Genomic DNA, 26,993 nt, shown 5'->3' with positions numbered 1-26,993 from the left:
GCAAATAACTTCGTTTTTTTTAATGGGACACTCTGTATATTTGTACATTTTTGGATTCTCTTCGATGTCTTCTTTCTTAAAATATGAGGTTTTGTAGTGTTGTACAGGGTATTTTAAAAGATAATTACGTTTATTTATTAATTTCGTAGCAAAATTCACACCCTGTAGAATTGTAGTAGTTTGACATCTAAAACTCTACTTACGTTCAAATGATTTTTAATATAGTCTACTATTGTTAAGAATCATTAGTATAGCTAAATTTTTAATTTTAGTATACAGGATTGGTCGAAACTAGGAATGAGTATTTTCTGAGTTTTCTTAAACGGAACACCCTGTATTTTAGTATTGTAATGAAATGATATTTTATGGTACTTTTTTATTTCTTAAGCATTCCCTATACCTAACTGCTTTTATTTGTGCTTAATTGTTAATCGCACCAACAATCTTAACTACGTAGGTATTTTGATAGCTAAACCATTATTGGTAATTTTAGGGATCAATTTGGATTAATATGTATTTATTTCTGAAAAATTATTTGTTATTGAATTTTTTCACGGCCAACCTAATAAAATTTTACGTATTTTTTGTTGCAATTAATGTTTAGTTTGAATCACCAATAACTCACAAATTAAAGCAATTAGGTATAGGGAATACTTATAAAATAAAAAAGTACCATGAAATATCATTTCATTACAATACTAAAATACAGGGTATAGGGAATACTTATAAAATAAAAAAGTACCATGAAATATCATTTCATTACAATACTAAAATACAGGGTGTTCCATTTAAGCAAACTCAGAAAATATTCATTCCGAGTTTCGACCAACCCTGTATACTAAAATTTCAAAATTAGCTATACTATTGATTATTAACAATAGTAGACTATATTAAAAATCACTTGAATGTAAGCAGAGTTTTTAATGCCAAACTATTAAAATTCTACAGGGTGTGAATATTGCTACGAAATTAATAAAAAAACGTAAATATCTTTTAAAATACCCTGTATAATATTACAAAACCTCATATTTTAAGAAAGAAGATATTGAGGAGAATCCAAAAAGTAAAAATATACAGGGTGTCCCATTTAAAAAAACGAAGTTATAAGCAACTTCATGTATAACCGGAAGTTGCAAAGAGATAAAAATATTTTCATTTAATAGATCATCCTTCAAAACCCCTTCATTCCAATTTTCATGATTCTGTTGCCTTTAGTTCTCGAGATATTTCTAATAGGCCAGTTATCTGCCTCACCCTATATACAGGGTGTCTAGAAACTCTACCGACAAACGAAGACAGGAGATTCCTCAGATAATTTTAAGACAATTTAACCCAATTCACCTAGTCCGAAAATGCTTCTTAAGGGAGCTAGACATGGACGTGAGCTAGAGCTCTTTGAAGATGGCGCCATGAAATTAGTTGTTCTTAAATACCTCCAGAACGCTTTTATTTAGAAAAACGAAAATTGGTATGCTTATTTACTTTTCAGAGATGAATCGATTCCATCCATTGCAAATTTCTAGTACCGGTCATAGGCGTCCGCTTTGGGTAGAGCAACGGGTATTTTATCGCATAACTTTTTTGTCCTTAACTTTTATGCATTTTTGACACCGGATTATTAAATTGTGAGGTATTCTAGTACTAAAAGGTACTCTTGTTTTAAGTCGGTAGGACACACCGTTTTCTAGAAAAATCGATTTGAAAGTTTTTCGTTTTTGGAATTTGAAAAAAAATTAAAAGAACTTTTCTACAAAAAACGAAGTATTTTACCAACATTTTTTACCAAACATATTTTAAGAGTAACTTTTAGTACTCGAATACCTCATAATTTAATAATCTAGTGTCAAGAATGCTCAAAAATTCAAGACAAAAAAGTTATGCTATAAAATAACTGTTGACCTACCCAAAACGGACGCCTATGACCAGTACTAGAAATTCGCAATTAATGAAATCGATTTATCTCTGGAATATAAATAAATGTATCAGTTTTCGTTTTTCTAAACAGTTTTTTTTGAAAAAATTTTTTTTATTTAAAAAGCGAAAAATTTTTTAAATCGATTTTTCTAGAAAACGGTGTGTCCTACCGATTTAAAACAAGAGTATCTTTTAGTACTAGAATACTTCAAGATTTCATAATCCAGTGTCAGAAATGCATAAAAGTTAAAGATAAAAAAGTTATGCGATAAAATAACCGTTGCCCTACCCAAAACGGACGCCTATGATTGGTACTAGAAATATGCAATGAATGGATTAGATTTATATCTTGTAGATAAATACGCGTACCAATTTTTGTTTTTCTAAATTGAAGCGTTCTGGAGGTATTTAAGAAAAACTAATTACAAGACGCCATCTTCAAAGAGCTCTAGCTCCCTTAGGAAGCATTTTCGGACTAAGTGAATTGGGTTAAATTATCTTAAAATTATCTGAAGAATCTCCTGTCTTCGTTTGTCGGTAGGGTTTCTGGACACCCTGTATAAATGAATTGTGACGGTTTAAAAAAAAACCGTAACAGGCTGTAAATTACAATGTTGCCACTAACAAAATTTTATGGCAGATAGTCAAAAATCTGTAAAAATCAGTAGATTTATGTAAGTTTAAGTGGTGATTTTAGTAAAACATGCTATAATCTTCGTTTTTTTTTTCGTGTATAGGGGGAGAACCTCACACCGTCAAGGGCCAGTCGGCAGGTCTAGCCATCGCTAGCGCGCTCGTCACTCTAGGAAACCCGCGTAAAATCAGTATAGACCAAATCAAGACGGATACGAAAGGGGGCAAGATCAGGAAGTCCCAGAGCCAGCATCCGGACAGCTGTCTTTGAATTATCGGGAAGTTGGTATTTTGTAGGATAACGTTATATCTTTTTGTGACTGTTCTTTTATTTGGGAAAGATACAAAATTGTTACAGGGTACGAAACGGTGTTTGTGAAAATTTTGGAAGCTGTCGTTAAAGGGAGATAGCAATATGAAAGTATAGAACAGTCTTTCAGTATATTTGTCCGGGACTGCAGGCTGTGATCTGGAGTTATTTTTTGACGTAACTCATACAAAATGTCTAAGTAACATAAAATTTTTTTTCTCATATAATAAATCAATTTTGCTTGGATTTTAAAAAGTTACATACCGTTATAATGCCTGAATAGTTAGTAATGAATTCATCTTAATGTAAGAGTAATATGATTTCTCTATGATGAAATAATCAACCAAAAGTTAATAAGTGCACTAATTTAATGGAAATTTTCTTTTAACATAAAAATCTAACACCAAATGTGTTTAATAATCTGCATTTTCTCCACCAGCATTAATAATTACAGCTTGACAATCTCTTAGTATGCTTAAAATTAAATTATCAATTTCGTTTTGAGGCGATTATATAGTATGAACATTGTGCAGATAACCGTCCCTGAAGTATATCCCGTACATGCTCGGTGGGATTAAGATCTGGCGATTGTGTTGGCCATGGTAAAAGTGTAATATCCTCATTACGAAGCCAGTCTCTTACTGTTGCAGCAGTAAGTCGCATTGCATCATCCTGCATGAAACGCAAATCAGGACCTGTGGTAGTGGCAAATGGAAGGACAACAAGTTCTAAGATACGATCAATGTATTGACATTGATCCAAACTGCCTTCCACAAAAACGGGAACATTTGGATGATGAAAAATTATTCCAGCCCACATCATAACTTGTAGATTGTAGACCACTGTATAGACGAACGCCCTATACATTCCTGATTCCTGAGCATCTCTTGTTGACCAGGTTCTCTCCAAACTCTCACTCTTCTTGTATCAGGGTAGATATAAAACTAACTTTATCAGTAAATAACACAGAACTCCATTCTTGTAAGCCCCAATGGACATGTTGTGCTCTGAGTCAACGATTTCCATGACGTAACGTAGGTACCCTCAGTGGACATCTGGCGAGCAAACCAGTTTCATATATGTAATCTATTCCTCATAGTTTGGTCATTTACACTAATGTTCTGAGTATTTTCTAAGGCCCCACAGAGTTGACTAGCAGTTATATGCATACTTCGACAAGCTAATCCTGCCATAGCAATCCTGTCTACGAGCAGTTGTCTTTTTGGCGACCCCATGTCTTTCAGCTACATTACCAAAACTACCAAAATGACATGCAACATTAGCTTGTGAAAGACCAGCCTCAATCATAATCACATCACATGTCTCAAATGCCGATGCTCCATGACTGTTGTTGCGTTTAATAGTCTTGTTTTAATAAAATGAAGAATTAAAGACAATGGAGAAGGGTACAAGGAAGGTCTCAATGAAAGTGTGCGAAGATGTAGGTGTTGTTGTCCTTACACTTCGTCCTGGTGCCTTTGTTTCGCGCACCAGTCATAGGTCGCTGGTTTTTCCCTTTGGGAAACTGAATTTTCTTTCCTTAGGGAAATGGTTTCACTTTTTCTATACTTATGCCAAGGACCACCCAAAGCTTTGGGACAAATGAAATATGTGAAAAGAACGTTTTCACCAAGTCTATTTACTAAAAACAATTGCAATAACGAAATTTGGGACGCCGATAGCTTGCTTGCGATAGCTCAATAAACGCACTATGAGCACGAAAACATAAAAAGAATTGGCACTAGTTACTCAATACGTATTAAAGAGTTCGGTTTGCTTGGAACCGAGAGCGTTGAGCTTCAACTGTTCGACTGTCCCGTCTGGCTCTTCCAACTGTACTCCTTCCGAACACAGGAACACCCCCCAACCCCCTTTCATCGCAACCGTCTTCCTTGGACTTCAGATTTTCCTTTTTTGATTAAAGTTTATGTCAGCCGTCTTTTTCGTGAATTGGGTTGTTTGGGAATTTTGGATAACAAAAACAGAGATAAGAATTTCTAAATTTGTACTGTCATTGTTATAATTATTAAGAACGCATTAGGATTATATTTAGAAAGTTAATTTGCAAGCAGGTATCGGCATCCGTACAGATAATTAAATTTTAGGAAAAAAATTTATAAGTCTATATCTTAAAACTAATATACCGCGTGAGCGAAATTAAACTAATATTAAACATATGTTTAATAACTGTTTAGCAACAGAAAGGTCATAGCCAGACTAGCACAATTAAAGTAAATGCAGTCTATCTTTCAAATTTGAGGTACTCTTCTTTATAATTTGAGGCAATTAATTGTACCAATTTGAGACGGTGTTCCTTTGCCTTAATAAAACAGTAAAACTGACAGATTAATTTTCATAGCATACCTTGACTTATAAAAAACAAGTTTTCAAATTGAATGGTATGCATTAACAAAAAAAGTGTTTTTATTGAAAAAAGTGGAATAATAGTGGGGTTCCTTAGACATTTTTAATGTTTGTAGTTTCTTGCAAATAAGAAATAATTCCAGATCACGCCTATAAGCCAGGAAACCAATGTATAATCGTACTGAATTTAACTTTGGTTTGGTTTTTAGTAAATGCTGCCGATTAAAGGTACGTTTTTACTGGAGTGTCTGTTGCGATCATCTATGATCGCTAAGCGATTTTACTGAAGCGATGATTAGTGATATAGTGAAAAATTGGTTTTGTTGCAGCGATGAGCGTATGGAAAAGAAAAAAATTCTTGTTAAAATACCTGTTAGCAGAAGGAATAAAGGACGAAGAAATGTTAAGTGCTCCAAGATTAGAAAAACATGCGATATTTAAAAGAAGACAAGACAAGAAGTAGGATACTCCAAAATTTTAATTTAATAAACAACCATTGATCAGATTATTTTAAGTTTCAACAGTTCTTTCTGATTGAATGAACTTCAGTTCGATTTTCTGTTAAGTTATAGTCGCTGCTATAGTCGCTCAGCGTCTGCGACTGTGTCTGCTCTCGGACCAGTACACCGCGATTATCGCTCAGCGACCATCGCTCAATGATGATCGCAACAGACGCTCCAGGAAAAAGTACCTTAAACAGAAATGCTGCTGGTGTATGGATTCAAGTAATATTTAATTTTAGGCGACATTGAGAACGCTTTTCATGAAGCAATTTTTTTAATTGTTAATATATCTGTGATTTTTATGATAGCCGATAGTGGTAAGTTTAATTTTTATTTTTCAAGTCATATTTATAATGTAATAATAAAAGAAGAAGGATCAAGAAACGCAGAAGTCACTTTCATTTTCGCTATCTCTCTCGAACAGTCTGGTGGGAGACTTTTTCATAATGTTAGTTATTGTAAAGTGATACTTTTTGATCAAAATTCGATTTCTGAATAGGAAGGCAAGGAAGAAAGTTTAAGATCACAGAATAGATAAGAACGTTTTAATTTATTGTTATGGCATATGAAAAAATACAGTTTAAAAATTAAATTTCTTCTTCTTAAAGTGCCCTCTCCTCAATGGTAAATGACAATTACAATTTGCAAACTCTTTTCTGTCTTCAGCTGCTCTTATATTAGCTGTTCAAAATTTAGCTCTGTCCATTATTGGATGTTTCTTAGCCACGATAATCTTTTCCTTCGTATTGTTCTCTATCCATCGATCTTTTCTTTCACTATTAGTTGAGCTCATTGGTACTTATTATTTCTCAGTATGTATGTGCAGTTCTCAGTTTAATATTTTATGCAGCACTTCTTCGTTTAAGGTATGCGATGTCCATGACATTTTGAGGATTATCCGGTAGACCCATATTTCAAATGCCTCCAATTTATTTATGGTTGACGTTTTAAGGGGTTTCAACTGCATAGAGAAGATTTGACCAGACGTAGTTTTTTTTAGATTGACATCACTTTGGTTTGCTTAATGTTTATTTTTATACCAAATTACTCACAGACCGAGTTGGCCCTGTCGATGAGTTATTATGGACAAAAGTCAAAATCAGCAATCAACACTGTATCATCAGTGTATCTGATGCTATTGATATTTACGCCATTTACCTTGACTCCATCCTTAGATTCCTCCAATACCTAATTAAATAGAAACTTGGAATACAGAATAAATTGCAGGGATGACAAAACATTTTTTTTGTCAATTTGTCAAACTCCCGTCTAAATCTCTACTTTTGCGGACGTGGAACCTACCTGACGTTTTGGTTCCAGTACAAGTTTTTTTATTAGTTTGATGTCTTTCTCATCTAAACCGACTTCTTGCAAAAGTTCTAATAGTAGATCGTGTTTTACTCTATCAAATGCTTTTTCGAAGTCTATGAAGTATGTAAATATATCTTTCTGTTGCTGATATCATTTTTGGGTCATAACTAGCAAATTGAAGAGGGCTTCTCTCGTTTCCATGCAGGCTCTTGATCGTCTCAGATGATTGTTTCGCACTTTCTATAGATTATTTTATACCGGGTGGTGAATTGGAAAACGGGCCATAGGAAACTCAATGTAAAATTCTAAATTGTTGAATTCGTGCTTCCCTAATTATTTTACATCAAAAGTCATGAGAAACCATTTGTAGAGGATTAAAATCTGTATTAAAAACAAAAGTTAAAATTGTTCTACGATTTAAACAGAGTCCAAAATTTTGAAAAATAGAATACATTTGCCATACCTAAGTAAGTGCGTAAAAGTAAGGCCACACGTTACTATTTCTGACAGTACGCAAACTATTGACTGAATAAAACATCTTTATTATTGCTACTTTCTCCTCAACTGAGGACATCTTTTCGACTTTATTGTTTTTTAAACAATAAAAACCATAAAATAAAAATACTGACAGTTCAAAATATTGTTAATATAATAATTTCATTGTGACCGAAGGCAACCTAATACACATTCTTGCACTGTGTCTGGCATAAATTTGGCAAATACTTTGATAAAATTTATTATATTTTACAAAATTTTGGAATGTGTTTAATTCGTAGAACAATTTTAACAATTCTTTTCAATAAAGATTTCAATCCTCTACAAATAGCTTCTCATTTCTTTTGATGTAGAATAATTAGGCAAGCAGGAATTCAACAGTTTAGAATTTTACATTGAGTTTCCTATGGCCCGTTTTTCAATTCACCACCCTGTATACGACTTTTAATAGGACTTTTACTACGTGACTCACAAGGCTTATCAGGCAGAATTCGTTGCAGAGTTGTGGGTTTGGTTGTTTCGGTATTGGGATGAATATTTATTTTAGCCAGTGTTGGAGTATTTTTCCTTTATCTTAATTGCGGTTGAATAAAAGGACAAATATTTTGATGCTTTCTTCACTGATTAATTTTAACGTTTCTTTATATATTCCATCTGGACCTGAGCTCTTATTTGTTTTGAGTTGATTAATGGCATTTATAATTGCAATTTTCAGAATTTTTGGTCCTTCGTTGTTGTTCTCCAATCTTCTTGGTTCTTTGAGTATGCCGTTAAAAATGAAACTATGACGAAAATCGGCGTTCTTATACCTCTGTTAGGTAGACAGTAGAAAAATTTCTCCTAATCCAGGCTAAGACGTAGATTAATCTGAAAATTTTAAACTACTACGTTAGCCTCTACTTAAATGAAAATCTATCTGTGTTATAGAAATATGTGGTTATAGCTCTAAGACAGCAAGATAAAACGGTTCTATAGACCCATAACGCTTTTCTAGGTTTCTGGACGCATGATAATGTCATGGTATATACAAAATAATTATTTCTTCCAAAGTTATGCTAATAAAACGACGAATATTTCTTGATCTTAAAGTTTCTTTCTCTCCATTTTAACCACAATCTCTTATTACCAATCGTAAGTGTAACATACTGGAATTAGAATATTTTTTATGTAATAAACTAAACTATTTAGCTAAAAAAACTTGTCCTAATAGTTAGCATTCAAATGTGATAACAAGAGTTTTTTGTAATAGATCGTTTAATTCAAGAGCTTTTAAAATATTATCTTAAACTAAAATATTACGTAAACTAGTAGACGTGCTGCATGTGATTTTTTACAGTAGCTTATTACATTCTAACGGTTCTGTGGTTTTTAGATCGAATTTTTATGAGACTACTTTTGGGATTATTTCGTGAAAAGTCTTAACAAGTTGGTGGCTGGTAGTTATCAGTACAGTATTAAGTTTTTCGTGAGTATAAAAGAAACTTGGACCTACCATTATCTGGATTTACCACGTAAATTTTGTACAAACTTAGTCTAATCTTCATAAAACTTTCTTGACGGCCACATTTTTTTACAATTATTATTTAGTTGTACTCACTTACCTTCCGTGTACTTACTTTCCGTGTCCGGAACACCAACAACTTTAAATTCTGTACTTCCAATGGTTAGCCCCATGGAAGGCCCTGTCAGTTGCTAAAATTAGGTCTTCTGTGCAGGTTTGTCTCATTTTTGTGCTTAATAGTAGATGCTAACTATTCTGAACCGCACCATAGTCGCAGGTATCGTTCTCCTAGTATCCCCATTTCTTCAGGTTTCTAACACAACGTGACAGCTTTCTTAGCCTGTTTAGCGCTTTCTATGTGGGATACGGTAAATTGTGTCTAGCATCTATTTCCCCTGAGAGTGCGAAATGTGTTGTGGTAGCTGACGCTTGCCATAGATGTAATCTACGTGTCTCCTGCTTCCTTTGTCTACCTCTGACGTGACCTGTCTCCTGATATGTGGTGGAGCGATTCCAACTATGTGGTAGATCGTTTCTATAGGTGTCCATTTCAGGCAACCCGATATTATATGAACCGTTTCATTTAGAGCTACGTTGACGTTTTTAGCGTGAGCAGAGTTTATTCACACTGGTGCTCCAAACTCCGTTGCTGAAAAACAATGTCTCCCAGGGCTTCTGTCAGTTTTACATCGACTTCATTGAAGGTGCTTCCCTGGATAGAATCGAGGCGACGACACTTCCCCGTGTGAACCCTTTTTTTAACCCTCCACCCACTGTTTTTGGACTGGAGCGTTACGCAGAAGCATCTATTCTGTAGGAGACATGTCACTAACCTTGTAAGTCGAAAATCCTTTGTAGTTTCGTAGAGTTTTGCGAGTAGCCGTTGATGGTTAACTGTGTCATAGGCGGCAGTTAGGTCTATGAACGCTACTCCTCTTATTTCTTTCCGTTAAAAACCATCTCTTTAATATGTTGGGCGAGATTAAGGATTAAGGTGCAGGTGAGATTAAGGATTAAGGATTAGGTGCAGCAGCGCTTTCCGGGTCTGAACCCTGCTTGTTCTGAAATAATTTTAGTCTCCACAGATTCAGCGGATGCAGAAATTCTTCATTTTGACGAGTCACAGTTACTAGTTCAATATGTACTATGTACATTAACATTTTTTTAATAAAAAGCATTTTTTTTTCAATATAGCTGAATCTATTCGCTCAAATCACTTTTATCAACAATATTCTAAGTTTTATTGAAGTTAAATCCTCGAAATAGCTATTTGAGCAGCGATTACCTCGTAGTTGAATGGAAATCTATTGCGGTTGTCATTTTTCGTTATTATTGGCAGACTCCACTGCTGAACATAGACCTCCCGTAAATAATTCCATTGTATCGGATCTTGAGCACATTGAAGGTAGTTGTGCTGAATGCACTTGATGTCGTTTGACTATCTTGTTGCAGGACGACCTCGATTACCATAAGCTTTGTGTCTAGGTCTCCATTCTAAAATTTTCTTGGTCCATCTTCCATCTCTGACTGACAATATGGCCTGCTCAGTTCCATTTTAGCTTAGTAAGTATTTTAACTGTATCCGTAACACCAATTTTTCTCTTACACTGAAAATTAACTTGACATTTCAAACAGAAACACGTTATAGATATACAAAACACTCTCACCTAATTATATAAGGTTCAAAGGTTCTTTTAAGCAAATAAAAATAGATTTTGTAAAAATTACACATTTGCCAACTTGCAAAGACTTTTCTTTTTTGGCTACCTTAATAATAAAAGGATTGATATTTGGCAACAATGGTTTGTTTTGTAGATTTTAGATTCGAATATACCATTGTACCTTTAAATATTTATATACATGCCGACAATATTTTCGAATTTGTCTACAAAGATGGTTATTTTGGTGTAGATATAAAATATAGTGAAAGTGAGAGGAAAGCCGTCAAAAATGAAATATGTGAATATTCTTTTAAATTTTTTGGATATTCTAGTTTATTTGTTAGATTGATGTTAACTATTTATTGGAGTATGATGTTAATATTTTGAAGGATGTTATGCTGTGAGATTTAGATGATATGGATTTTTTTTACATACGATGCACTAAAATCTTCGGTAAATTCACAAAGGTATATCTCTGTAACACTAACATTCCATTTTGTGAAGTCTGACAGAATTTGATTTGAAACAGCAATAAATCGAACATTCTTTGAAAAAAGACGAAAACACGACAAACGCCTAACTATTTGGATACTTCTTCATGTTTTTTTTTGTATCAGTAGATTCAGTGAGAAAAGAGCTTCACGCGTTCCTAGATCTTTGCGAATCCCAAATTATGTATCAGTTATGTCTGTGCCCAGTTTATGATATTGTCCCTACCATTTCCAACTATCGAATGTGAAAAATCGGGTTTTTCAGATTCGATACCTTTGCCCTCGCATTATACGTGATACGATACATCTTGTGGCAAATTCTCGTTATTGTAGCTTGATTAGGAGCGCGGAAAATATATTATATGCTATGCTGTTTATTTAAACCATCGAATATGAACATTTTTCCATTTTGGTTGACTGCAAACTGACGAAAATGGTTATATTCGATATAGTCTAAGAGCTAGTGAACCCTCCGACTAACGGTCGTCCTGTAAGGCTAAAAATTTTTCTAGTGATAATTCATAGCACACCAAGGCTAAAAACCATGACCTGGTAGGCCTCAGCGGTGCACGTGTATCTACCAGGTGAATCGAAAAGTGCAAATTTAGGGGGGAAATAAACTTTCTCCTGTAAGGTTTAAATTTAAGTATGTGTTTGAGTAAGTCATTTAGAAGAAATGTGTAAAATGACAGGCGATTCTGAAGAGCATAAGACCTTGCCAGGCGAGAGGAAAGATTAGGGGTTTTTCCTAAAATGATTCTTTTTGCATCGAACAAATTTTTTTAGGTTTTTTGAATCATTTCAAACAGAAAACGTCTTTAATGATTTTTCTCTTAAGTTAATAGTTTTTGTTATATGAGCGATTGAAAATTTTGAAAATTGAGAAATCGGCCATTTTTAACTGTAAATCGGACATTTATCTAAAAATTTCAATGTTTCCAAGGTACGTAGATATTCTCTAAACATTGATTGATGAAATCCCGAAGAGTTTTTTGCAATAAAATATCGAAAACCCCTTTGTTTTTTTAATTGTTAATCAAGCGTGTGCGACACTGTAGTATAAGTGAGGACGTTTGAGTTTGCATAAATTCATTATGTCGAGAATGGGCAAATTTCAAGAGAAATCCTCAGACAGGTCGATTTTTATTTTTGAATTAGGACTTTTTGGCATATATATAATACTAGTGACGTCATCCATCTGGGCGTGATGACGTAATCGATGATTTTTTTTAAATAAGAGTAGGGGTTGTGTGATAGCTCATTTGAAAGGTTATTTAATTCTCTATTCAGTAATATAAACATTAACATAATTATTTATACAGGGTGTACAAAAAATTTTTTCTTCTATTTGTCAAATTTAATCAAAGTTAATTTAATAAAAAAAAATTTTTGTACACCCTGTATAAATAATTATGTTAATGTTTATATTACTGAATATAGAATTAAATAACCTTTCAAATGAGCTATCACACAACCCCTACTCTCATTTAAAAAAATCATCGATTACGTCATCACGCTCAGATGGATGACGTCACTAGTATTATATACATGCCAAAAAGTCCTGATTTAAAAATAAAAATCGACCTGTCTGAGGATTTCTCTTGAAATTTGCCCATTCTAGAGATAATTAATTTATGCAAACTCAAACGTCCTCACTTATACTACAGTGTCGCACCTGCTTGATTAGCAATTAAAAAAACAAAGGGGTTTTCGATATTTTATTGCAAAAAACTTTTCGGGATTTCATCAATCAATGTTTAAAGAATATCTACGTATCTTGGCAACATTGAAATTTTTAGATAAATGTTCGATTTAGAGTTAAAAATGGCCGATTTCGCAATTTTCAAAATTTTCAATCGCTTATATAACAAAAACTATTAACTTAAGAGAAAAATCACTAAAGAAGTTTTCTGTTTGGAATGATTCAAAAAACCTAAAAAAAATTTGTTCGATGCAAAAAGAATAATTTTAGGAAAAACCCCTAATCTTTCCCCTCGCCTGGCAAGGTCTTATGCTCTTCAGAATCGCCTGTCATTGTACATATTTCTTCTGAATGACTTACTCAAACACATACTTAAATTTAAATCTTACAGGAGAAAGTTTATTTTACCCCCTAAATTTGCACTTTTCGATTCACCTGGTAGATACACGTGCACCACTGAGGCCTGCCAGATCATGGTTTTTAGCCTTGGTGTGCTATGAATTATCACTAGAAAAATTTCTAGCCTTACAGGACGACCGTTAGTCAGAGGGTTCACTAGCTCTTAGACTAATACTTTTGTTTCGTATAAATATAAGTAAAGGTACATTTGTACAACGCTATATGTGGAATGTGTCACATTCGTTAGTTTGTGTTGTAATTTATTCAACAGTTATTCAATTATAATCTGTAAACTGTGGAAAATGCTAAACTGCTGAGAAGAATAAAATGCACGTGTTTACAATTTGTGCGAATTTTGTTTCAGTATCGCTTCCAAGAAATTCTTGTGAGGCAGTTTATGATTTCATTTTAACGGATTTTCATTATTTGATGATACAGTTATTCGCTATTATACATTCGCTACTTTGAATAATCGGACCGAAACAAATCTTTGATTAATACAAAAAGCAAAGTAACGAATGGGATTTTTTGGAAAAAAATGACAAGCAGTTCAAATTTTCCCATTTGTCAATGCGCTGATTTATGAGTCTCTAAAAAAGAATTATTTTGCTCTCCTGAAAAGTACCACTTTTCACATTCGATAGTTCGAAATGGCAGGGACGATATATCCAGTTATGAGTGACTTTTAGTAGTGAGTTTAGCACACAGAACATCAAGCTAATGGTGCGGTAATCGCCGAATTCTCTTGCGCTTTTCTTTTTGGGGAAGCAAATAAAGATCAACGTTAACCAATCTTTGGGTAATAGTGTGAGCTATAAATTTATTTCAAGAGTGTCACTATCAATGCGTTTCTTATCTATAATTTTTAGTATTTCGATAGGAAGCATGTCGGGTCCAGGGCTTTCACCACCATTCATTGTTTTTAATGCGTATAATAATTATTCTTTTGTATTTTCTGCACCTATTTCTTCTAAAGTGTTCCTGGTCTTTTCTTTCCTCATCTAACAGTTTGTCGATGTATTCTACCCAGCGTTGTACTCATCCGTCTGTGCTATAGTAATCTCGTATCTATCTAGAAGTGCAGAAGTGAGATTTTGTTTTCTTTTGCAAGCTCTTTTTGTAATACTTCGCTTAGGAAACCCGAATTAGTCAAACAAAACGAAAAATTAGCACTTTTTTTGACGATTTTTCAAAAGAAAGTAAAAAAATCTGCTCTGTAGCCTCAACGGGTGGGGCAGCTTTACATCATGGTGAGCAGTACAGTGAGATCTTACATCTAGGTACGATTTTCAAGTTTCTTAAGGCGTAAAATCTTAATTATAAATAATATCTAAGATCTAACAGTGAAAATTGCTTCAAAGCTTTAATTTTACTTAGTATTCTAAATTCAAATATTTAGCTCTTGACGACTTGCTTCCATAATGTTTAAAATTCACAGCATATACATAACCTTAAAAGTTAATTTTTTAGTTTTATCGTTTCGGTTTTCAGCTCTTCCGTTACATTTCCATTTTCCTATTAACAGAATTTTGAAAACGTCCGATGAATAACTTTTATTTTTGAAATGCCTCCTTGTAGCGGACAATTATAACGTTTTTTCTCAAAATGCTTTTTGGATTTTTTTGAACTAATCGCCATATTGGTATGTAAATAAAGTGAACGTATACAGAGTCATTCAAATAAATTTTAAGCAGGCTATAGCTAATGGTAAAATTACTGGATCAGAGCTGTTTTGATGACAACCATCTTTATCAAGTGTACAATCATTAGTATTGATTAAATTTCGATGAAAAATATATCTTTTGGTCATATTTGTTGTTAACTTTTTAGCTGTGTTTTCCAAATTCCGCAAGTTTTACAATAATTTGTGTTTGCATCATCCTGACGAATATTTTCATGATATACATTGATTCGGTTTGAAGGACCACTGATATAACATAATTAACGCACGAATAACTCTGTATGCATCACACAGTCATATTTAATTTTGTATCCGGAGCAGACATGCTCTAATCTTAACACGTGTAACATACTCTACAGTTATAAGACAGTGACTATGCTTATTATAGCTGTTTCTGAATGTATGGGAACATATATACATTATTTTCGAGACTGACAATTCATACTGGGTGATTCAAACGTTTGGAATATTACAGCAAATTGGTTAGGGCATTAAAAATTACTAATGAAACGATATTTTCTAACAAGATCGGTACTTGGTCTTAGGTATTTTTAATAGCTGAATAAAAGCAGACGATAGAGTTCTATTTTGTCTGTTTCTTCTTCATTTGGATTAGATTTGTATTTTAAATAGATATATCCTTAATATTTTTTAACTTTTGTTCTTATTCTTGATTAAATTAAAAACGAAACTGCTACATTTTTAGCAGTCTCAAATATGGCTGCTTCGCTACCACGTAATTTTAAACCACGTCTATTATTGCCTGTCAAACAGCTGTCAGGTCATATTCTTACATCTGACAGTGTTTGAAAAGGTACCAATTAGTAATTTTGACATAATATCCTTAATATTTTTTAAATTTTGTTTTTATTCTTGATTAAATTAAAAACGAAACTGCTACACTTTTAGCAGTCTCAAATATGGCTGCTTCGCTACCACGTAATTTTAAACCACGTCTATTATTGCCTGTCAAACAGCTGTCAGGTCATATTGTTACATCTGACAGTGTTTGAAAAGATACCAATTAGTAATTTTGACATAATATCCTTAATATTTTTTAAATTTTGTTTTTATTCTTGATTAAATTAAAAACGAAACTGCTACATTTTTAGCAGTCTCAAATATGGCTGCTTCGCTACCACGTAATTTTAAACCACGTCTATTATTGCCTGTCAAACAGCTGTCAGGTCATATTCTTACATCTAACAGTGTTTGAAAAGATACCAATTAGTAATTTTGACATAATATCCTTAATATTTTTTAAGTTTTGTTTTTATTCTTGATTAAATTAAAAATGAAACTGCTACATTTTTAGCAGTCTCAAATATGGCTGCTTCGCTACCACGTAATTTTAAACCACGTCTATTATTGCCTGTCGAAACAGCTGTCAGGTCATATTCTTACATCTGACATCTGACAGTGTTTGAAAAGGTATCAATTAGTAATTTTGACATAAATTCCAAATGTAGACTTATATATTTATTATTGTTCTTCCGGATTTTGTCAGTTGTTTGGACCATCCGTGTGCAGCTTCAGCTCGACGTTTCGCTACAATTATATTTGCTTCTTCAAGAGAACGATGAATTGATGGTCACTGTAGCTAACTTAAGTACCCCAATGCGAAAACCTCTGGATTAACTAATAGTAACACAAATATTTGACGTGTCCAGAGATAAAGCATAAATACCATTGATTATTATTTCATAACCGTACGTACAAGATAAAAAGTGTAATATTCCATACGTTTTAACTGCCTGGTATAGTTATTTTCATATTTATCTACTTAGATTTCCATAAGTTAACTTCAATATATAAGTTTGACAATATGATGTTTAGTTCTTACTTTCCAAGGCAAGTTTTAGACATACGACAAATTTACAAATGCCGGCCATATGAAAATAAAAAAGAAGACATTGTAATTTTGGCCATTGTACTGCGAAGGTGGTGTGATATTAACTCAGCTAAGAAGACGTACGATTTTTGTTACTTTGCTCATTTACTTTTCAGCAGAGATTTCTTAGTTTCAAAACCATATTAAAAATCCTCAAGAGACATCATGGTTCGGATCTTCTTCTTTAAGTTTCATCTCCGTTACTTCTTCTTCTTTCACTTCTCGTAGCACTACAACCCAGCGTGGGTCTTGGCTGACCGCACAACTCGCTTCCATCTCGAACAGTCGTCTATGATAGTTGGGTCAGTGAGTAGCCCCAATGTTCTTAAATCTGACCATATGTTGTCTCTCCATCGCATTAGTGGGCGTCCTAAGGGCCTTCTTCCCAGAATAACCTGGTAAGGCGGTTATTAGGGAGTCTATGAACATGGCCTGCCCATCTTCCCTAATAACACCAAACATTCCATGTATGTTCCTAGAATGTACACACAGGACATTGAAAACATTCCTGGAATGTCCTCAAAAGCACAAGAACGTCCCCTAAATGTCCCAGGAAAGTCCTGTGTCAGCATTTTAAACATTCCTTGAATGTCTTGTTGGAACATTCCATGAATGTCTACGAATGTTCTTTGGACATTCATAGTATATTTTTTAGACATTCCCTGGATATAGTCGCTGATGTGACATAATACCTACGGTTTGTTTTTTCATGAGTTTTGTAAAAGAGACTAAAAACTTTTTTTACAGTCACCTCCTGTTTTCATATGATATTTTTTGACATATTTTGTAGTAAATTCAACTATCTATTTACTACAAGACAGGTCAAAATTTACATATGAAAACAGGAGATGACCCTAAAAATGGTTTTTCGTCTCCTACAAAATTCATAAAAAAGCAGATAGGAGGTATTGTCACATCACCGACGATATACCAGAAGTATATGTGGCCATACCAAATAATACATCCTTGATAAATATAAACATTTTTATTGCACAAAATCTACGCACAATGAATCATCACTACGATGATGATTCATTGTATTGAATTGTACATTACAATTACAATCTGGTCATAACTGAACAATGAGTAATTTTAATTTAACCTAAATTACTACTGTTCCTTAAAATGAAGAGTTTAATCCATAGCGTCTCTTATCTAATCTAACAAGATCGTGCACTATTTTAACATACACAGGCACACAAGCACTATGCTCTGCTTTTCACTATCACCTATCACTCAAACTAGTTCAAACGGCTTTGTCCTCTTCAATCTTCTAGTTTGCCCAGTAGTATCGAGGAGCTGGATTTCCTCAATATTCTCGTACTTATGAAGTTGTTGCTCGTGACTTCCTGCCATCTTCTTGATGATTATATCCAGGTTCCATTTCTAGGTCCTTATGGAGATCACTCTTTGTCAAATACCAAGAAACATCTACAATATTTCTCAGTATTTTGTTCTGGAATCTTTGTATAATTTTTATATTACTTGGTCTAGTAAGTACACCCCCATAGTGGGCATCCATAATTCCATACAGGTCTTAATATTTGTTTATAAAGTAATAACTTATTATGCATCGACACTGTGGAGTTTCTTCCAACTAGCCAATACACTTTTTACATATATCTTTCTTTTGCCTTTCATAGCCAGAAGGCTACGTTTCCTTCCTGTTTTTTTTTGTAGAACACTTTCAGCTGATTCTAAAAAAATTAAAATGAATGGTAATTTTTCTATTCTTTACAATTAAAAATCAAAAGAAATAGGTACTATTTACAGCTTATAATATGCATAAATAATTCGTTTCATAAAGAATCAAGAAAATTGAAAACGGATTTTATAATACATACTTACATAATTGTTTAAACAAAAGAGATCCAGCCAGAGTAAAACTAACACACAGAACAGCAAAAAAAGCCACTAATTCTAATTTCCATTTTACATCCAATCATAAATTTTTAGGTTATCATGAAATGTGAAAATGTGATGACCACGCGGCACGCGACCCTACTAACATAGAACACGCGCGGCAAATTTGAAAATGAACGCAAATTGAATAGTAGATGGCCTCACTAAAAATATAGGACATTGGTATGATGTTCATAGAATGTCTTGTGGTAACATTCCACCAATAATTTAATCAGATGTTCACCGAATGTTCCTTGAATGTCCAGGGCATTCAAACATTAATAGAACTTTGATAGTACATCCCTGGAAAGTTTTGTGTTGTTAGGGTTAGACGCTTGGACTACGTCGCTAGCCCTATACATTTGTTTGCCCTCGCTATTTGTTCTCATTGGGTATTGGTTAGTATTTGGATAGTGATAGAGTCCATATATTCCTTTCATTGCTTTTGTCAGCATCCACGTCTCACACCCATAGATGAGCACCGGTCTGATCACTGTGTTATATATCCTGATTTTTAATCTTTGTTTTAAATCTGAGATTGAATAGTGTAGTGGATGCTATACATACACCTATTTTCTGCTTAAATTCTCTCTTATCTCTTCCGTGATATCGTTACGGGAGTTGGCAATCACGATTGCCACTCTAACTTTCTAAACAGCTGTTCTAAAGAGCTTTCATTCTGGAACCATACCATTCCCTTAGTTAGATTCCTCAGCCAAAATAATTGCCTTCTTTCCACACTACTTCTGTCTCATTTTGGCCTTGGATGTAGAGTGAAACATTCATCTCCACGCCCTATATATCCGAGATATTGTAGCTTTACTTCTTTTATTGTTCTTTAGATTTCTTTTTGCGAGGTAACAAAATTAGTGTCAAATCAACCTCGTATTTCTAGAAGAATTATTGCGTTGGGAAAGTGGTGTAGTATGTTTTCCATGGGTCAATAGCAGAGGTGTGTTTTATTACATCTTGACTACCAAAAGCTTTATGTCTTTATATATCTTGATGATACAAAGTATAGTTGTTATCTGCACTTTTACCAATCTTTAAACCCTTGCAAGGACAAACCTAATTGATATAAACAATTGAGTAACCAAAGCTATGGCCATTTTGTCTGACGTATAAGAAAACTCGTTTAATTTGGAGTATAATTTAGTGGTGTAGCTAATGACCTGTCTTGGAAAGTAAAACACGACAATTTGACTAAAAGAGTAGGTAAAAATTATGTACAGGGGTGTGGTCCATAATCAGAAATTCGCGTATTCATCCATTTGGTTAAACTAGTCAATATACTCGCTAGAATTTCTAAAAATTGTTTTTTTTTTCTGCGTATATAATTTTTAAATACTCTTGGTAATCATATTTTTATACCTAACACAACCTTGGAAATGCTGCAAGTTTTTAAAAGATTTTTTAATACTACTTATTTTATCAAACTTCTACAAAATTTACTACAATTTATTTTGCTACAGCTATTTCGGTATAGTGCCATTATGAAGTAATGTATTTTTACTACGCGTCTACACTTTATGGTCTTTAACTGAATAAGTTGAGGGTAGTAGTTGAGGAGAGAGTTGTTCATCTCATGTTGGTCATTGACAATCTGTTTTTTTTTAATTTATTAATTTCCATATATTATAATCTCTTCTTCTTTTGGAACCATTTTCCATCCATTTCTGAATGTAAAAATTGCTTTCATCTTTCTCTATCTTGCGCCAATCTAATCAACTGTCTGCCTGCCACTGCTCTTATGTCATTTACCCATCTCTTTTGAGGTCTTCCCTTGCTTTTTTTCATCCTCCTTGGTCCCCATTCTAGGATTCTCTGAGTTCACCTGTTATTATCATATCTTTTTTTTTTTTTTTTTTTTTTTTTTTTTATTTAAAAGTATTTTGCAATCTGTTGAGTGTCAACAATAAACAAAAGTAATTACATTGACTAAGGACAAGAAAGATTTTACCCACTGGCAAAATCAAAGTACAATATTTATAAAGTTGTGTACAAAATAATTACATTTCATAACTACTAACTAATTAGTTTAAAAGTTTACTCTAAATGGTAAGTCCAATGGTTTGAACCTCTTTAACCTACGCTGTTCTTGGGAATTGTCTAGGAGGTTAAGTGCAAACTGGTTTTCATGATCCTCCAACTTGGCAATGTATGCAGCGCTACGTTTTGTGATGACTTCTTGTACCATATCAGTTTTAAGGTCTCGATGAATAATTCTGTTGTTGATGTACCAAGGTGCATTAGTGATGGTTCTGAGGGTTTTTTATTGGAAGCGTTGGATGATTTCGATGTTGGAGTGACTGGCTGTTCCCCATAGTTCCAACCCATATGTCCAGATTGGCATAAGTATTGCCTTATTAAGCAGCAATTTATTATCCAGAGATAGTCTTGATGAACGGCCCATTAACCAATACATATTTCTGAATTGGAGACCTAGTTGCTTTCTCTTGGTCCAGATATGTTTCCTCCATGTGAGACTTCTGTCCAAATGAATACCAAGATATTTTACCTCGTTGGCTGATGGTAATTGGTGATTGTTTAAAGTTAGAGGAGGACAAGTTCCTCTTCGTGTTGTAAATGTAACATGAATAGATTTTCCTTCATTGACTTTAATTTTCCATTCCAAAAACCAAACTTGTACTCTGTCTAGATACGCTTGAAGGAGATGCGAGGCATAAATAGGGTCTGTGTGTGAGGCTAGGATTGCAGTATCGTCGGCAAATGTTCCTAGCATAATTTCTTCTGTAGGTGGTCTCTCCTCTAGTGGTTCCTGAAGAGTTGGTGGTATATCTGCGGTAAACAAGAGATACAAGGTAGGTCCCAGCACGCTACCCTGTGGTACGCCAGCTTTGATAGAATAGAGTTTGGAAATTGCATCTTGGTATTTAATAAAGTAACACCTACCTGACAAATATGACTCGAGAAGAATGTAAAAGCTGTGCGGTAATGTCCTTTTTAGCTTGTATAGGAGGCATTCATGCCATACCTTGTCAAATGCCTGCCTAACGTCAAGAAATGCCGCTGAACAGTATCTTTTGGCCTCAAAATCAGCATTTATATGTTTTACCACTCTGTGAACTTGTTGGATTGTTGAGTGATGGGATCGAAATCCAAACTGGTGGTCTGGAATTAGATTTTTGATCCAGGGTTCGAGCTTATTGGCCTGTACGATGTAGTTTCTTCTTGAGGTTTTCCCGGTTTTAGGATGGTTATTATCTGAGACACTTTCCATTGATCAGGAAAGTAACCTAAGTTTAATATGGCATTGAATATAAACGTTATAAGTTTTATGCATTTGATAGGTAATTCTTACAACACTTTTCCACCGATCTATTATCATATTTGATGACGATTTATTCCTGTTATCATTCTTCCACGATATCTCTGATCTTCGTTATCTCGGTGTTTCTAATCTTGTCTCTCAAATTATGCTCCTTCCGTTGTTTCTAGTTTTTAGCAGATTTTCTGCTAAGGGCTACAGTCTCCAAGCCGTAGGTAAAAACTAGTGGTATGCACGTGTCATACACCTTTTTCTTTAAGTTGATAGGAACGGAGGTGTTTTTCAAGATATATGCAAGTTTCCCAAAGCGGCCCATGCTAGTTGTGTTCTTCTTTTAATTTAATTTCATCATCGTGATTTGGTTCTCCCTGATTGATGACATGGTCTAGATATGGGGCATAATGATCAAGATTTTCGGACATCTTGGATATTAAAGCACCCTAATATGTCTGTGTAGATATTGGCATTGGATCCAACTCGGTCTGACCGTCACATGTAACACCGTTGCCGTATCCTCTATTTTTTCATACTATCACGTTACAATTTTTTGTGATATTATATTTGTGTGTGAAATGTATCATTTTTGTGTATTTTAGGTATGTTCTAATATGTTATGTATATATAGGTTTTTACTTGATTATTTTAAATCATTGTGACTTTGTATTCTAATAAAGATAGCTTAAGGCCTTTATTTTGAATATGGAGAATGATCCAGAAGGTAAAGTGCGTACGTAGAATCGATGTTTCTATTATTGAGAGCCCTTTTGTGTTTTGATAAAGGTTCTAAACTAATCTAAAGGTGTAAACTATTTGTTAAAGGTTCTATCAGTTTGACCGATATAAGTTTTCGGACAATCACTACATGTGAGTTTGTATACACATACAACACTGTGTAATTCTCCCCTCCTAAATTTATTCAGTTAAAGACTATAAAGTGTAGACGCATAGTAAAAATACATCACTTGAGAAATGCCCTTTGCCGAAACAGCTGTAGTGAAAATAAATTGTAATAAATTTTGTGGAAGTGTAGAAAACACTTTTTTGGAAGTGTAGAAAGTTTTTAGTGTTTGATTGTTGGATAAAATGAACTTCCATCAAGTAACGGTCAAATTCATCACTCAAAAAAAAGTTTCTTTAAAAAATTGTAGATTTTCCTGCACACACCCGTTTTTCTTTTATAATATCTAGTAAATATAATAATATCAAATTTATTTAATATATTTTGTAAATACGAGTGGTTAGGGGACGAATTTTTATTATTATTTGTACTGATTTGGTTAACCTAGTCTTCATGTTAAGTTTCTTGATCTCATTTCTTTGAAATTTCCAATAAAACACGTTCAAAATCAGTCACAGTAGTGCAACAATCGGCGTATTTATCTTCTGGAAAAAATTCAGAGAGAATTTAAAAAGGTAACGAAGATTTTAAAGTGAAGAAGAAGAATAGTAATCTGCTAGTTTAATAAGCAACAGGGATGTGCAATGTTATCAACTGTTGAGTTGGTCTCCCACTGCATTTTGTACAGATAACTCGTTTTTTGATTTAATAAGTCCACACAATTCACAAAAACAACTTATTTCTTTGATTCAAAACATACAGTAAGCATTTTTCATTCTTTTTAACTCATGGAAGACAGTGATGCAAGAAGAAAAGTATGTGTTATGCCCCATGTGGTGTTAAAGAGACAAGCGTAACAATTCGTGATTCCTACTGTACTTGATGTCTAAAATATATTCAATTTAATAGAAAATCAGCCATAAATAAGAGGGCGAGTCAATAAGTCCGCGACTTTTTGAATAAAACTCTTTCAACGTCTCCTTTTAGTTCGATACACTTAGTTCAACGTTTCTCCAATTTTTTGTCCCTTCTGCAAAACTTGATTTGTCGAGGTCATAATAGGCATTTGTTTTTCATGATTTCATTGTTAAAGTCAAATCTCTTTCTGCCGGCCCATTTCTTCAGGTTTGGGAACAAGAAATAGTGCCTAGGGGCTAAATCTGGAGAATAGGGCCGATGAGGAAGTAATTCGTAGCCTAATCTATAGATTTTTGCCATGGAAACCGCACATGTGTGCACCCTTGTATTATACTAGTGGAAAGGAACTTTTTTATTGGCCAAATTCGGTCGTTTTTTTCAATTCTTCAATAAGTTGACCCGATAAGTTCTTATAATATTCGCAATTATTGATTGTTTTTCCTTTCTGATGGTAGTCAATGTAGATTATAACGCGTGCATCTCAAAAACAGTCGCCATAATTTTATTGACTGACAAACCCACCTTTGCCTTCTTTGGCGCCGATTTACTCCGAGAAACCACATTTCGTCCATGATTACAAGACGGCGCAAAAACTCTTCCTTATGCGACTGAACAACGACAAACATTCCTGCGAAATTGTCACACGGTTGCATTTGTGCTCGATTGTGAGCAAACGCAGCACCCATCTTGCAAAAAGTTTCTCAAACTCAAGTGATCATTCAAAATTGAAACCACTGAGCTGTGTGAGATGCCTATGGCTTCTACAATCTCTCTCACTTTCAATCTCCTATCGGCTAAAGCCATATGAATTTTTTCAATTATTTCGGATGTAGAGACTTCAACTGGGCATCCAGAACGTTCGGCCTCTTCCATGGTTGTACAGCTACATCGAAATTCAGTAAACCACTTATTTACCATGGAAATGAATGGTGTAGAGGTCCCATAATATTTATCAGGGTTAGCCTTGGTTTGAGTGATGGTTTTTCTCCGCAAAAAATAATGCTTAACGAGCACAAGAAATTCACTTCTTTCCAGTTTCTTCTCAAAACGCGCGGTAGTCGTCTCCTATCAATGGCTGCCAAACACAAACAACTGTCCAAATGGTGTATTACTTGTCATATATTTTATACATTCATTTATAATTTTACAAAAGGATCATCTTACAAAACTCAGTTGGAAAACCATTTTAGTAAAAATCAGAGATTGACAAAAATTAACATTAAAGAAAAGTGAATTTAGACGTGTAAAATGGATCTGCTGGATCAGACCTACCTTAAAATTTCACTTAAATAACCCAATAAAAACATTATTTCACCATAATATATACATTTCACCCAACGTTAAAACGATAAATATGCCGATTGTAAATATGAAGTAATTATTTTGCTTTTGTTTTTTATTTGATCTGGATCTGTTGGTTATGCAAATTAAAAATTTATATTTTATTTATACGGTAGATGTGACTGGTTCTTTAGATATGCAGACCATTGATATTTCTTGTTTCTTGAATTAGTTGTAGAATATTTTATCATTTTAACCTGTTTTTACTGCCATGTATTGCAATCCATTACTTCTGTTGTAAATATATTATATTATAATTTTATCCAAGTGTTTTATTTCTTTCCTGGATGGTGTTAAAATTTTAGAGTTTTGATCCGGCTACTGATATTACATCAAAAACCACAAACATTAAAAGGCATAAATGAAACATGGAATGAAACATTTTTTTATTAAATTTCATACATAGACAAATATTTCTAGCATGGGTTGCCTATCAAAATCGTGCCATAGCTATCCTTAAAAGGGGGCTGAAGGGGTTGAAATCAATATTCCAAACACATTTTTTTTAAAGTATGGTAGAATTATTTTATTTTTAAATTAAATAGGCATATTCAGTACAATTCGTAGATTACTCGAGGAAAAACACTGAAAAATAAGTCAACGGTGGCAAATTTTTAAGACACCTCAAAATATAATGAATTTTGCGGTGGATATCAGAACTCATCATTGAATCGTGGTAAGCAAAAATCTGAAAAAATATTTTATTAGCTTATGAGTTTCTCGAGGTAACCCTGTCAAGTTTTTTAGTTTTATCTGATTTTGACTTTTTGATACCACTCGGAAGTCAAAAACAACGAATTTTTTTTTGTAAAAAGGGTGAAAATTAACATATTTATTATTGTTAAACAAAAAATAGGTATACAACAAAAAATATCTTCTATAGCTTTACCTCAAGGAATATCTAAAGAAAATATATACAAAATTCCAGGTGGGTCGCTCAAGTAGTTTTTGAGTTACAATGTCTACAGCCTTTGAAAAAAGGAGTTTTGAGGAAAACGCGTTTAAAGTATTGTCAACTTTTATTTTCAATTTCTTTTTTGTCTTTCAAATCGTAAAATAATGCACGCCGTAATATATTTTTGAATCGCGGAGTAATTTACAAAAGTTGTTCACTACATTCAAGCGTGCTGGCGCGAACCTGCTGCAAATCGAGGCGAAGCTAGGACTATTTCACACTATTTCTCAACCTCCCTACCTTCGACTCGTTTTATAGCAAGTTCATGCCAACGCGCTTGAGCGTAGTGAGAAACGGTCAACAGCTGTCCTTATTTTCTTTTGTAAATTACTCCGCGATTTAAAAACATATTTCGGTGTGCAACACTTTACCATTTGACAGACAAAAAAAATTGCAAATAAAAGTAAGCGCGTTTTTTTCAAAACTGTTTTTTTCAGGCTGTAGACATTGTAACTCAAAAACTACTTGACCAACTCACCTGGAATTTTGTATATATTTTCTTTAGACATTCCTTGAGGTAATGCTGTCAAGATTTTTTGATTTATGCTTAGTTTTTGTTTAATAATAACAAATATGTTGATTTTCACCCTTTTTTCCAAAAAAATACTCTTTGTTTAGATTTCTGAGTGATATCAAAAAGGCAAAATTAGATAAAACTAAATAGACTTGACAGCGTTACCTCGAGAAACTCATAAGCTAATAAAATCTTTTTGAATTTTTTGTTTACTATGATTCAATGATGAGTTCTGATGTCGACCGCAAAATTTATTATATTTTGAGGTGTCTTTTAAAAATTTGCCACCGTTGGCTTATTTTTCCTTGATTTTTTTCTTGAGTAATTTATAAATTGTACTGAATATGCCTATTTAATTTAAAAATAAAATAATTCTACCA

The 26,993-nt window shown here is 33.6% G+C and overlaps 1 protein-coding gene across 1 annotated transcript in view; it reads left to right on the top strand.

The window, feature by feature from the left end:
* The window catches only part of LOC114333431 (attractin), a 50,677-nt gene extending 38,980 nt beyond the window's left edge, over positions 1 to 11,697 (top strand). Inside the window, exon 8 of the mRNA XM_028283301.2 lies at positions 2,652 to 11,697. Within this exon, the coding sequence (XP_028139102.1) occupies positions 2,652 to 2,818 (167 nt within the window). The 3' untranslated portion in view covers positions 2,819 to 11,697. The remainder of the gene's footprint in view (positions 1 to 2,651) is intronic.
* The last annotated feature ends 15,296 nt before the right edge of the window (positions 11,698 to 26,993 follow it).

This window comes from Diabrotica virgifera, chromosome 3 (assembly GCF_917563875.1).
Source record: "Diabrotica virgifera virgifera chromosome 3, PGI_DIABVI_V3a".
Lineage (NCBI taxonomy): Eukaryota > Metazoa > Arthropoda > Insecta > Coleoptera > Chrysomelidae > Diabrotica > Diabrotica virgifera.
The sequence above is the reverse complement of the archived record's forward strand: the minus strand, read 5'-3'. Positions and strand labels throughout refer to the sequence as shown.